This window comes from Fusarium fujikuroi, chromosome FFUJ_chr06, assembly GCF_900079805.1.
Source record: "Fusarium fujikuroi IMI 58289 draft genome, chromosome FFUJ_chr06".
In the NCBI taxonomy this organism is placed as follows: domain Eukaryota; kingdom Fungi; phylum Ascomycota; class Sordariomycetes; order Hypocreales; family Nectriaceae; genus Fusarium; species Fusarium fujikuroi.
The window spans coordinates 2,367,508-2,380,729 of NC_036627.1; the positions used below are offsets into that span (position 1 = coordinate 2,367,508).

General features: G+C 50.2%; 3 protein-coding genes; 1 reads left to right on the forward strand and 2 right to left on the reverse strand.

The window, feature by feature from the left end:
- Positions 1-372: 372 nt before the first annotated feature.
- Positions 373-2,242, forward strand: FFUJ_06076 (uncharacterized protein; the record flags this gene model as incomplete). XM_023579360.1 has 2 exons in its annotated part: positions 373-1,459; positions 1,515-2,242. The coding sequence occupies 2 exons, from the start codon at positions 373-375 to the stop codon at positions 2,240-2,242; spliced, it is 1,815 nt and encodes a 604-aa protein (XP_023432209.1).
- A 164-nt stretch (positions 2,243-2,406) lies between these two features.
- On the reverse strand, positions 2,407-3,503 carry FFUJ_06077 (probable 2-nitropropane dioxygenase; the record flags this gene model as incomplete). XM_023579361.1 has 3 exons in its annotated part: positions 2,407-2,544; positions 2,599-3,410; positions 3,461-3,503. The coding sequence occupies 3 exons, from the start codon at positions 3,501-3,503 to the stop codon at positions 2,407-2,409; spliced, it is 993 nt and encodes a 330-aa protein (XP_023432210.1).
- An 899-nt stretch (positions 3,504-4,402) lies between these two features.
- On the reverse strand, positions 4,403-7,555 carry FFUJ_06078 (related to regulatory protein amdA; the record flags this gene model as incomplete). XM_023579363.1 has 5 exons in its annotated part: positions 4,403-4,782; positions 4,858-5,804; positions 5,854-7,038; positions 7,257-7,352; positions 7,416-7,555. 5 exons carry the CDS (start codon positions 7,553-7,555, stop codon positions 4,403-4,405), a joined length of 2,748 nt encoding a protein of 915 aa, XP_023432211.1.
- Between the last annotated feature and the right edge of the window lie 5,667 nt (positions 7,556-13,222).

Sequence of the window (13,222 nt, forward strand, 5' to 3'; positions counted from 1 at the left end):
TTGACGTGTTGAATAGAGACTGATAGGTCTAGGTATTAGAGGGGAGTACGTACCTACTCCCTAGACCCGCTATGACGCTCTATTTTCTACGACGTGAAACTAATATTAGGCAGGCAGGCAGGCACCGCCAGTAAGCAATGGCTGACTCACTGTTAGAGTCGTATTAAGTTTTTTTTTTTCTCTTCCTAGGTCAAAATCCTTCAGGTTATAAAATCGAATTAGAACAGATTCAAGATCTTTTGATTTTTTGACATCATTTAAAGACAAACCTCAAGACTCGATAAGCCCGAAAATACTGCTATAAGTCAGATCAGGGTAAAAACTGCATCACTTCATAACTACCACCTCAAGAGCCTCAGGCGAAATGAAACTATGATGGACAGAACATCTCTGGCAAGTCTTCCAGATGATATTGTTCTCGATATTGTCGAGCATCTCGACACAGCTCGTGACGTAGCTCACGTTTCCGCCTTGACGAAGCATCTCCAAAGTCTCATACGCCAAGATGGCTGGCGTACCTTCGTCAAGACTCGGTTCCCATCCCTCCAGATAGACACAGATCCAGAGAGTCTCTGGAGTTCTGTTGCAGATCGTGCAACGTACTTGGATCGTTGCTGGGAAAAGCGCGGCTTCTGGGTCAATGTGTTGCATGAAAAGAAGAACCAGCCAGAAAGATTCCAGCGTCGAGTTGCTGGAAGCCAGTCAGTGCTGTTCCATTCTGTCATTGATGCGCGGCTTATGTCGTCGCCGAACAATGAGGTTATTGCCGCCGGCGTGGGTGAGAATCTTATGGTCTGCATAAAACCTGTTGATGGACAGCAAGATACCTGGTATCAGATTGGGGGCCACGATCATGGCTATCGAGCTGGCACTGGAGATGTTACAGCAACTTCTGTCACAGAGAGTGATGGGATACCGAACATTGTTGTTGGGAGGGCTAACGGTGACATTAGCATACACTCTGGCAAAGACAAGTTTGCAACAGTCGCAAGACACTTGAATCCAACGGACGAGGCACTTCTGAGCCATGCCTCCGATCCTATGCGGAAATCCCCTGGCCAAGTGGCAGTCTCATCTCTACAGTGGCATCCGGAGACGAATCTCCTGGCAAGCGGTAAAGGCTCGGTTTTGACTCTCTACAATCTCAGTGTGTCAGATGACCAAGTACTGAGCCCTTTGGATTACCATGAATTCTCTAAAACTAGTCCTGCAGATGAGGCGTCACTCTTACGCAGCACCAAGTTCATGGGCAAAGATATCGTGGCTTGCGCTTTAGGCGGAACTCGTAATCCTCTGCGTTTGGGGCAGCTCACCCCGACTGGCTTACAATTTTTCAACGCTCATAGTAACTCTATGCACGTAGACGATGCTTCGAGGTTGATAAGTGGAGGAGTCAGTGAGAAGACCACAGTTCGAGCAATCGAGCCAGTTAGGGGCGGAAGTGAAAATCTTCTTTTGAGTGCATGGGACGATGGCACATATAGGCAGGTTTATCTCACAAGACTTATGGTCAGCTATTAACCCCTTATTCAGGCTTTTAGATATCCGAACACCTTCACCACAAGACGCAGTATACCGTGATCGCTTTCAACCCTACCAAGCAGGTAGTTCTCTCCTTGTGTATGGTACAGAGCGCTTTGTATCCGGCAGTAACACAGCACCGGATATCCGTCTATTTGACTTCAGGTACCCAAAGCCATATCATCACACAACTGCTCTTCCATGCTCGCCACAATGGCCCTTTCCCAGCCAGAAGGATGATCACATTATGAAGCAAGGATGGGCGCCAGAGCATCAACCTCAGAAATGCGATCCTCAAAACGGGGTATTGTGTTACTGGCATGGAGCTTCAAGGCGAAACTACTGGCGTCCCGATGCTACCATTCATATTGGCAGTCCCACATATGACAGGATCTATTGTCTGGCAAAAGCGTCTGATCTTTCAGATACCATATACTGTGGCGTTCGCGGTGCCATTCTCGAGATGAACCTCCATCTCACAGAGGACATGGTGCATAATCATAACCAACGAACTACCCCTACAGATTGGAGCATGGGGAGACCCGGAGGCAAAATCTCGCTGATCGAGACAGGCGTGAGCCTTACCCAGACGAAGGAATGGTCGCTGGATAATCGTGGTGTTCCAGAGCTCGTCGTTCAGCAGCCTCGACCTCGTAAACGAATAGATTTATCAGACGAGGAAAAGAGACACCGCTTGGACTATGCGTTTCATAGATTATAGGATTTCGACGACGCGGGTGCATAGAATTAGAAGGAGCATACTCATTCATAGACAAGACACAGTTTAAAAAGTCGCTTGCAATTAATTCTTTCTTCAGCACACATAAACAGCACATCTTCGTACAAGCTCTAAGCAAAATCTCGCGAGTCTAGTATCTTGTAGCTCTATAACTTTGACTCGGGCACCAGAAGCGCGAGTCTCTCTTTCAACGCCGTCTCCGCCTCCTTCTCAATTCTGTGAACAAGGACATCGCATGTAGGAATATCATTAATCAGGCCGATGACCTGGCCAGTTGTCCAAACCTGCGAATTGTGTTAGTCATTGCATCCTCAACTCAACTCAATGTATAAACTTACGCCGTATTCAGTATCGCCGTTCACAAAGACCTCCTTTCCTCGCTTACCACTCACAAACGGGGCAATCTCGGCAAACTCGCCCTTCTCACTCTTCTTCTCGACCTCGAGAGCCTCCAGGGCAACCTTGTTCTTGAAGAGTCGGGTGGTGTTTCTCCACCTGCGCATGAGGAGCGTTGTGTCGGTCTCGTCGGCGCGCACAATCTCCTCCTTGACCTTGTGGTGCACTGGAGCCTCGACCGTGCACATGAATCGCGTCCCCATGTTGACTCCAGAAGCGCCGAGGCACAGCGCGGCTGCGAGTCCGTAACCATCTGCGAAGCCACCGCTGGCGATGAAGGGAACACCGAGGGTTTGACGGGCCTTGCTGAGCAGGATAAAGTTCGTAATGTCGCTCTCGCCAACGTGTCCACCGCACTCAAAACCGTCGATACTGAGGAAGTCGACGCCAAGCTTGACGGCGCTCTGAGCATGGCGAATCGTGGTGCACTTGTGGAGAACAATGATGCCGGCCTTCTTCAACTGCGAGATAACAGGCCCGGGAGAGTTTCCTGCAGTCTCGACGACCTTGATTCCCTCGTCTATGATGGCCTGGGCGTATGCGGCGTAGTTCGGGGGCACCATGGCGGGAAGAAGGGTGATATTGACACCGAAGGGGTTCTTGGTGAGGGTGCGGCAGCGTTGGATCTCCTTGCGCAGTTCCTCGGGCGTGGGGAAGATGAGAGCGGTGATGATACCCAAGCCGCCGGCATTGGAGACGGCTGAGGCAAGATCGGCGGTGCCTACGTGCATCATGCCGCCTTGGACGACGGGCACTGGAGATGGTCAGTACGAGAGTCGAGGATATGGGATTGGGTGTGCAAACCTCTGATGCCGAGTTGCTTGGTGAGTTCTGTTGCAAAAGGCATGGTTGCTGATGGCTGATGGCTGATGGCTAATAGTTCTTGGTGAAGAAATGACTAGAGATAAAGTGAAAGAAGATAAGAGAAGAGTAGTAGGGATTCTATGGGTATGGTATGGTATGGTCTCTATGTCTATGATATATTATCAAGCTCACCTAAGAAACAAGTCAAAGAAAATGGCCCGAGGCTGCGTACGTGACCATTCTCGGTCGGTATGTCCCTTAAAAAAGGTGCCGAGGTATGATGCACGTTGGTCTCCACTAGCTTCCCCACACTCTAAGCTCGAAAGGAGTCGGCTCGGCCCCTCCTTTTTTTTACCCTTCAAGTTCGCATGTGGATGTGGATCTTGCATTCAACTCAATCCAAGATGGATCTTGCGGGGAAGAGTCAATCCAGTCCCAGCCGTTGCAGACTAATCTTGGAGAAACTCAACATTTGAACAGGATCCCCATGTTTCAGTCTCGTCTTCTCTCACGCTTTGCTTCACATCTCGTGCTCGGGCAAGACGAGTGATCTGATCTCTACGGAGTACAAGATTCACATAACGAAAAAAAAACTCTCCTATAATCACTACTGTAGCTGGCATTGAAGCCACTATACCCTCTTCTGTCCTTCACATCAAACGCCAACTTCATCAAAATATGCCTTTCCAATCAATTCATACAACAAGTCATCCATAAAACGCCGTATGTATATGATAACCCATATCGTGGACCATCATGATATCCCTCATTTTCCCAGCCAGGACCAGCATCTTTCAATAGATGGCGTGTTAACTAACATCTTGCCTGTTGCCCATATTCCCTCAAACCAGACGCCTGAAATCCCCAAGATTGTCGCTTCCTTCTGTACCATTGCTGGTCGTCATATTATCCTACTGGCCTCCCCTTCTAGTCGATACCCTTTCAGTTGATGTTTGGCTCCAGCAACCGGACCGGTGGACTTCTGTCTCTCGGCTTCTCGATCAGATCAGCGTATGCATCGAGACTCTGGCCCATAACCTTGACAATCTCAAATATATGTGTTCCTTTGAAAGTCTCTGCCCAGAGTCGCACAACTGCAACAGCCAGTTGTCGCAACTTGGCACTGTCGCTTGATGGCGCCTCGTTCTGCCCCGAAAGAGATGGGTCGATTGGCGGGACCGCAAATTCAGTCTCATCAAGCATCCGTCCAACCATATCCAGTAGGTTTTTCTCCTCGGGTGAAGCGGGAGCCTCGTGCGGCCCAATAGCCGCAATCGTGAGTAGCCACTTGGACACTAAAATGGCACATTCAAAATTGCACACTGTGACAATGAGTTAGCGATCGAGTCAAGATCAAGTCACCTCCAAGAAGCCAAAGCATGCAATGAATGACTTACGCGAATGCTGAATGCTCCATTCGGCCGACTTGGTTCTGGCTACGTAGTTGACGCCAGCCTTAACCAGCATCGATAGGGCGTGGAATGCTTGGAACACTGCCCGGTGCAGTCTTAGACTCCGTACTAGCAAGGGGGTCCTGCTCAGCGCCGACGCCACCAAAAGCGGATCCCGGGTCTCGAGCGCGGTTGACGGCGTGACATCGGTATAGAGTCGGATGTAGGCTTGTCGCAGTAGCGCTGTGGCCGTGTAATCCAAGGTTCCTCCCACATTCGAGTCCAATGCGTTGTAATGTCCGGCTTCCGCTGCCCTCAGCTGATGCTGATCTTCAAAACTCGTCTGCCATACACGCAGTGCTTGCGTAACCTCCTCGACATCTTCGGGTTTCATGGTTCGGTGGATGTTGTATGGCAAACCAGTTGCGAAAGACGTCTGCTTCAGAAGATAGATATGTTGGATGAGGGCGTGGATGAGAACATAGCTTCCCAGTGACGACAGATGTTGGGGAAGTCCCTGGTTTGTTCTGCCAAAAAGTCGTGAGAAGGCGTCATGCAGGGTGAGCTCCATCATTGGCGTCGACTGTCGCATTTCCTGCCATTGCCAAGCTGTCTCGGCCCTCCAAAGCTTACCTCTTTGAGGGAGCAAGAGGTTCAACTCGGATGTCAATAACAATGGGGGCATGTTGTAGGCAATGCTGCAAAGATTAAAAAAGCAATAAGCAACGAGCTTCGTCCTCGTGGCTGTTTCCAATCGAATCCAGGTTTCCCAGTCGTTAACAGCACTCTGGTTGATTTCTGCTACAAGGCCTTCTTCTCGAATGAGAATTGCCAAATTGCTCTGTAGTGACAGCGCTTCATGAAGGATGGTTGGCACGCCCCAAAGACCGACAGCGAATAGAAGTAGAACTGCTTGGATGGTCTCAATCCGAGCCTGGGGAGTATTTGGAGAACTAAACACGGTTAAAATTGAGCTTCAGTTGAACACAGAATGAGACTTACTATGGCTCTCGGTGAGTATCCTGTGTTGTAGGTCGCTCCGACTGTGCAGATGCAAACGAGTGGCGATATGTGGCACTTGGCGAGGGCCTCGTGGAATGAGGACTGTAAGCGGAAGCAGTCGGTAACAAAGCGTGAACCTCCGAAATGCGCCTTCTTCGAATCTGCTCCATCGCGACAGCCTTGGCAGCATACCAAAGGGCATAGCCTCTGTTCTTCTCAAAGCGATATTGGGCCCCCACGGCAAGGATAGCAAGCAACAACTCGGGAGCGGCCTCGGCAGGTGAAAATGTTGGAAGATGGAGGAAGGGCAGATGCTCGTGGAGTCCGCTGATATATCCTTCCAAGAATCTGGTCGATGTGTGCCTAGACGGGAACACAAAGTCATTAGGAAGAACAGCCGAGAACTCATCCAGTCTGTTCTTAATCACAGTGTGGTCGGATACTGAGATACGAAGGGCCGACTGTCGTGCTGCTTCGTCGATACCCCGAGCGGCAGGGTCTGCAGGATCTCGTGCCTCAGTTTGCATTGGAGGGAAGCGGCCTGGCACAAAGGACGATTTTGATGATCTTCTCCCCGAAGGTCCTCCTTGGCTCCGAGAATACATCATCTGCTGTTCGATTTCAAAATTTGGAGGTAAGAAATGTGACGAAGAGGTCAGCTCGTCAAGGAAAGGATTATAATCATCATAAGAGCCAGTAGGGAGCTGTTGAGGCACATATCCGGATCCCAGAGGCTGATCTTCCCGGGGTCGCTCCGTGGTGTATGCGACGATGGACTCTCCATAGCTACTCTTTCTTCGGGAATCTGGTGAATGTGGTGGAAGAGGCGCTGCATTGACATTTCTCTGGACAGGTGTCACTGAGCTCGCGAGGGCTGCATCAGAGAGCAGGTCAAGATTGCAAGCTGCAGTTCGGGGCTGAGTCCGGGGATCCTGAGGGCCTTGTTGAGTATTTGGTGGAAGGCCATGGTGGAACTGTTGTGGCTGCGGGAGTGGTTGTTGTGGTGGCGGAGGTCGTGATACATTTAGATGTTGCTGTCCAAGAGCCTCATTGCTCATCTGACCCTCAGAGATGGAACTCTTATGTGAAGCTGATGATGTATTGGACGACAACTTCCTAGGTCGGTTGTTGTCCTTGCTACCTTCATTCAAATGCACGAGCTTCTCGTGTCTAACAAGGAGGTCTCTAATATCCATGTAAGCATGTGTACTTGATGACAGAACTGGAGTGACAGGAGAACCCCCAACTGGGATGATACATTAAAGGAAAGACAGGAAGAGGACGAGCGGAGATGACAAGATTTGAAAAAAATGTGTGGATGAGTGAGTGGTGAGTACTGTTTATGAGTGCCAGGTGGGACGGCCTGAGAGACGGGGTATATAGCGTAACTAGAGTAAACGTACCTTCGTCCGAATGTCTTTCCGCAGCGATCCCAACCACATGAGAATGGCTTCTCCTTGGTATGAGTGCGCTCATGGCGTTGAACATGTTCGACACGTCTACACATTAGACGATCTTATCAGTATACTACTCTAACTCTTGTTCAACAACAGATGACGAACCTGAACCGCTTGCTACAGTACTTGCAGGGTAGAGTCTTGGGCTTTGGTTGGCGAACTTCAGTAGGCTCTGGCCCAACGAGAGGAGGAGGAGGACCAGGAAGTGGACGAGGAGGGCCCTCCATAGACTGAATGGCAAGCATTGTGAATATGAATGCGCAAAGAGCAAGTCCTTGATGCAGTTTCACGTCTGATGCTTGATACCAAAGTGTGGGGATGGGAGAAGTAGAGTAAAGAGACAGAGCAGTTATGTAGCTAGATAGATGGAGATGGAGAGAAAGATCAGGATTTGGACCTGGATTTGGAGCTGGGGAAAGATAGATGCAGGCAGATTGCGGGGTGCGTTAAGGGTAGAGCATGGCATGTGGAGGAGGAGAAAATAGACGGTGGCCCGTGGACTGCTACTGTAGAAGGAGGGTTGCTTTTTGGCTTGCCTTCCGCGGGAGAGACGGGGTGGATGAGAAGATGGGGGGATGGGGTGGGCGGGAAGAACGGGGGGAGAAACGGAGTCCAGTAGGAGTGGACAGGCCTGGGGGTACAGTACAGCGACGCCTAAGCAAGGCCAAGCCTAAGCCAAGGAGAGTGAATGAAATCCAAGGAGCTGGATGGGATGAGATGGAGTGGACAAGGTCAAGGAAGGTCAAGGTCAAGCCTCAAAAAGACAAAACACCCCTTTCTCTTTAGTGCTTCCCCTCTCGTGCACTACATTCAGTCAGTACTGTACAATACTGCACAATATCTCGGCTGTTTCCCCCACTCGAGCCGATAACCAAGGCAAGGTCGGCACTGGGGGGTTGTTGGTGTTGAGAGTGCGTATGTATGTACGGAGTACACTTCGATATATGTATGTATGTAGTGTGATTTTGGTGTGCTAGGCTGTGCTGTGCTGTGCTTGTTGCACAGTTACCGTCCTTCCAGATCTTATCAAGTTTGTCGTTCTTGTGGTGGTTGCAGTATATGAAGGTGAGCAGCAATGCTGAGCGGTGTTCTCGGAAGACTGCTCCGAGACTTGGATATGGATATTGCATATGTCTATCACTTTTCAAATCCTCCAAGCGTTGTTCAAGCGTTGAAAGCGCTCTTTAACGCCCAGATCAATTGATGTATAATTTTTTCAATCGGGGAACCTGCCCATGTAAGCGTGAACGGCGGATAATTTGAATGTGAAAGAGGAGAAAACGGGAACAACAAGTGTCTAACTAGGCAAAACGTCAAAACCACGGAGAAGTACCGCTCATCAAGCGAGGAGGGGTTTGCCCCGGACATGGAGAAGATGGAGAACCCAGAATGGCTGGTGTGTGTGTCAAGTTTACGGTGTAAGTCATCGCATCGGCGAGACACCCGAGGAACTGGCACTGGCACCAGGATCAGCCAAGATGGAGTAAATGCGGGTTCATGACGAGATAGTGTATGTATTCGCATGGCCTTCAGTGCCTCCTGTACCGTGTTGGAGCGACATTTCCCATCATCAACCGCATTTTCTAGTTGTTTGGGGGTTGGTAACAACCCAAATGCTCGAGGACATACGCAAAGGACCTCGACCCAAGTCAACCAAGAGCTTGCCGTGCAATCATGTCCCTGGTGGACGACTCAACTCGGCGGTGGGCGGAGTACACCGAGTAAGGTGTAGCGCCTGGGTTTTGTGCCTGCTGTAGGACAGCTTCAGCATTCGGTGCCACGTAGATGCGCCCAGAGCAAGCAAGACAACAGGGGGCGTGAAAGCGGAAAAGAGCGACAAGACGTGGCGAAACAGGGTGAAGAGGGGAGAGAGGAGACAGCCCAACCCAACAGGAATGGTGTGGCAAGGTACGTATCCGTAAGTGAGAGTTGCAGTACGGATTGTGCGTAACTATAGCACCTAAGACTGTCCTAGGTGCTGTATCGGTTCGGATAACGCTTGAGGATAGGTGTAGGAAAATCCTCGGGCTGCTGCTGCGGCCTTCAGGTCGGACAGGGTATGACGGCGTAGCGCGGGCGCAAGGGCCAGGGCGGGGAAATTGGAGGTGATAAGCTACTAAGAGATACTTGTAGGACTTTGTCAAGACATCCCTGAGTGCGGCGGAGCTGTCTACCTTGGTTTAGCATACCTAGCGTTCCTGATCGCGCCAAGCCTGACTGTAAGAATCAGGAGTCTGGATTTGAGAGTCGGGCGATGTTAGTCCGAAATTGATACTTGTATATCGTGCCTCCTCCATACTCAACGATGGGATAGATACTAAGCTGCCTTGTACGTAAAATGAATGCAACACTTCAACAGACCTGACAGCCGACACTATTCCCTACTCCCAACTCGAATCAGTGTGGGGAGTGTGAGTGGACAGCATCAGTCTGTGGGAATGGATCTCTAAGGAGCCACTGAATCTGCCCAAAATGTAAGCCACAAAGCGGCAGGGAAACAAAGAGCATAGGAAAAAGAAAGGAAAGTCAGCCGCGAGGGTATAAAAAGCACTTTCAAAGGGTGATCATAATGGTACTGTCCAGTTACTCCGCAATGGCGAATGGACAGAGGCGGCAGACATAGATGGGTGATTCAGGTGAATCCCCTGCGTTCAATAGGCGCGCACATAGGGAATAAACGGAGTGTCTTGCTGTCTTCTCCTGACTGACACCATACCAGCCTGATTATTGGCAACCTCGAAGAGAAACGGTTGGGCCAAGCTCAAGTCTGTCAGGTTGTCAGGTCTTTGTTCAAATAACCTCAGTGGGTAGCCAAGGCTACGGCGTGTTGAGGCGTACGCAGGGCTTGGTGAACCTCGTCCTCACCATCTGAACAGTCTCACTATTGTCTCGTCTGTGCCAATTCAGCTTGGGCAGCCAAGTCAACTCTCACCCACTCAGTGTTGCTAAGCCATCCTGGGCATGTGTCAGAGCTGTGAGGCGTGGAAGTGAAGTCTTGAAGGTGATTTATCATTGTCAGCCATAAGCGAGCAAGGGCGGTTATCGATAGCCTAGGCACATGTTAAAACGGGACAGAAGTCTGGAGGATTCAACTGGTTGCAAATGTGCGATGATGATTCATCTCGGCCATCATGGCGGCACCGTCTCCAGTGCAGCCGTAAGTACGGGGTAAGATGTTACTCAATACAATAGACATTGATATGTATGTAAAAAACATCGAGGAAGAGGTTCAACAGCCTTCAAGTCAGTCAGTGACTACCCTGGATATTTTCCATCTCCAGACCTCCAGCTCTCCACGGCTCCCACCCGAACGTACCCTCCAAGTACCGCCCGGTATATGCGGGGGGAGCACTCGCCCCATGGGGGGTTTGGGGCAAAGGACCTGCCTGTCCATCCTGACCCCTGCAACCAGGATTTTCTAGTTCCCTTCCGGGCCAATCGTAAGAGCCCCAAAGACAGGCTATCTAGTTACGGCAGGTCTATCCTTGGTGGTTGAGATCCGTGTCAGTTTGGGGCCCAGGCGTATACACATACCATGACGACGCTGTATGTCCAGTAAATTTCAAGGTCGAAATTCGGCGGAAAATCGCGTTTCCCGCCGCCGACTTACACAATGTTGACCGTCCATTTTGGCACTGAAAGAGTCTGACTGCTGATTGAGTGCATACAACTCAGTCGGTCCGTCAACTGTCTGGGGAGGTTAATCCTCAACAGACATGTCCCGAGTGTAGCTTAGTTTGATACAATCCTAGGAATTTCCAGTGAGATAACTCGATATCGGAGTTGATTCGGCCAATATTGGATTCTACACGGATGTGCTAATGTTTGATACGTAGCCCTGGAGGCTTCATGATCTAAGCTACCTCGCCTAATACCTTCCTTACACAACTAGAATGTACTATACACCTGCCTTGGTGCGATTTTCTTCAAGCCGCCTTCCTTATCTGAAGTCATTCGTTTACACGTGATAGGATCCTTCATCTTCAGCTTGAAGAGGTACCTACCTACCTTGTAAAATTACTTTCCACTGACATCGACAACCTCTTCAACTCGCCCATGTGCATTTCAACGTAGCTTATCCAATCAAAGCCACTCCTCCTCTCATCCTCACTGCCGCTTTTCGCGCCGTTACTTTGGAGATCAAAGGCGCTACGAGAAAACGTTACGGAAAGAAAATCACTTCTCAGTTCAGGGTGGGAAGCGGAGACAGGGCTGATGCGGAGCAAAGGAACTTGAGCAACACCAGATCAGCCCTCTCTAAGCACACTATTTTACCAGGCCGATCGGATTCTTGATGCCATCAATAAAATCCTACTGTTTCACTAACAACAAGCCACAGCCTCTGGCAGTAAAAATATGGAACCGGAATTCCCAGCAGTAACAGAACCTACCGCCAGAGATCCGGTCTTGATGTGCGGGTTTTTGCAGATCCTACAAGCAACACGCTTGGAGATCCGGAATCCAAGGAAGTTGTCCGCCCTATTGCGCAATGACTAACACAATCCAGCTGCATTGCAAGCGAGAAGGAAATTCCAAACTCTTCCCAAACTCTCCTGCTCCGTCGGCTCCGCTTCCGTCCTAGACCTGCCTTTACGTAGCTGCAACGATGCTGTCTACAACACCCCCAAGAAGTTGGTGATCAGCCTACAGTCAAGGTCCAGGGTCCTTGCTAAAACCGACGTGTTGAGTGTCTTCTCTCGCACTTTGTTGAGACAGGAATATGATGCCGTATCCCCATTGGCTGTTCAACGTCAACCAGCCTCGCGTTGTCTGTCAGCCAGCACAGGCTCGAATAGCTAATGTCTCGCATGGGTAGAGACAATAGAATCGCCGAGTTCGAGAGCGGAACCGATTTCGCTTCCACTCGGATACGTTTAAATCGTCCCTTTGAGAAATTCTCCCGGGGACATTTGCCAAGTTCGGATACACAGTATAGGTTCGGTAGGTGGTTTTGGTATTTGCTAATAGTAACTAATAGATAGGTAGTGGAGGTTTTGAGATCAGACAAGCGAGTACTGGGATCTGTGGAGGTGCGGGGATTGATGGTCGGTGCGTGTGGGGTAGTCTAGACTTTGGATCTTGCACCCAGGCCCGGGCTCAGAGAACATGACCATGCTCATCTACAGTACTCATCAAGCTCAACTGGAGTCAGTCGTTCACTGGGCCAGCATGGGCAACTGGTCCTCTTTGCATCGTCGGAACTTGAGCTCGTGGAGACACAGGCCTCACTCTGCCATATAACCTGGGTACCCTGTGCCCCATGAATATTGTCTGCCCCCAATCATGCAAGCATTCAGTCAGTCAGTCTGCCCCCAGCCCCCCCTGCAGGTGCAGACCGCTAGAGTAGATGATTGATGCTGGCATTCGAATTGCCCTTTGTTGGCTAGCTTTTACCCCCGCGTTATAGACAATTTCCCCGTGGGGTTGACTCTTCGTTACACACCGTGTATGAGCCGAGCCCATCATTTTCATTCCGCCGGGATGTTACCGAGTCCGGGAAAAGAAGGTTTGATTATAAGGCTACGGTGCAGTATACTAACTTGGCACTTATTGAATAGATTCAAGCCTATTTAAACATATGCGTACCTGACTCGCCGAAGACAATGATAGTCACATCATTTCGCGACCACTCATCAACTCGAGTCGGCCCAACACTTTGAGTTTCTTGATCTGGCCGAGCTTTCAAAACCCGGGGTCCCCAAACGATTTGCACGAGGTGGCAGCCACTTGGATCCGGGTGCAAATGCGGGGTTGAGAAACAACCTAGGAAAACCGCATCTGTATTGGGTGCCGCAACTTAGATTTCATCGGGAAGTCGGTCTTTGTTCCGGATAATATCGTGATAACCTCGGTCGTGTCAGGGCAGAGTTACTCGGATGTGCTTCCTTTGCTGTCGTATCGCAGTGTCGAAG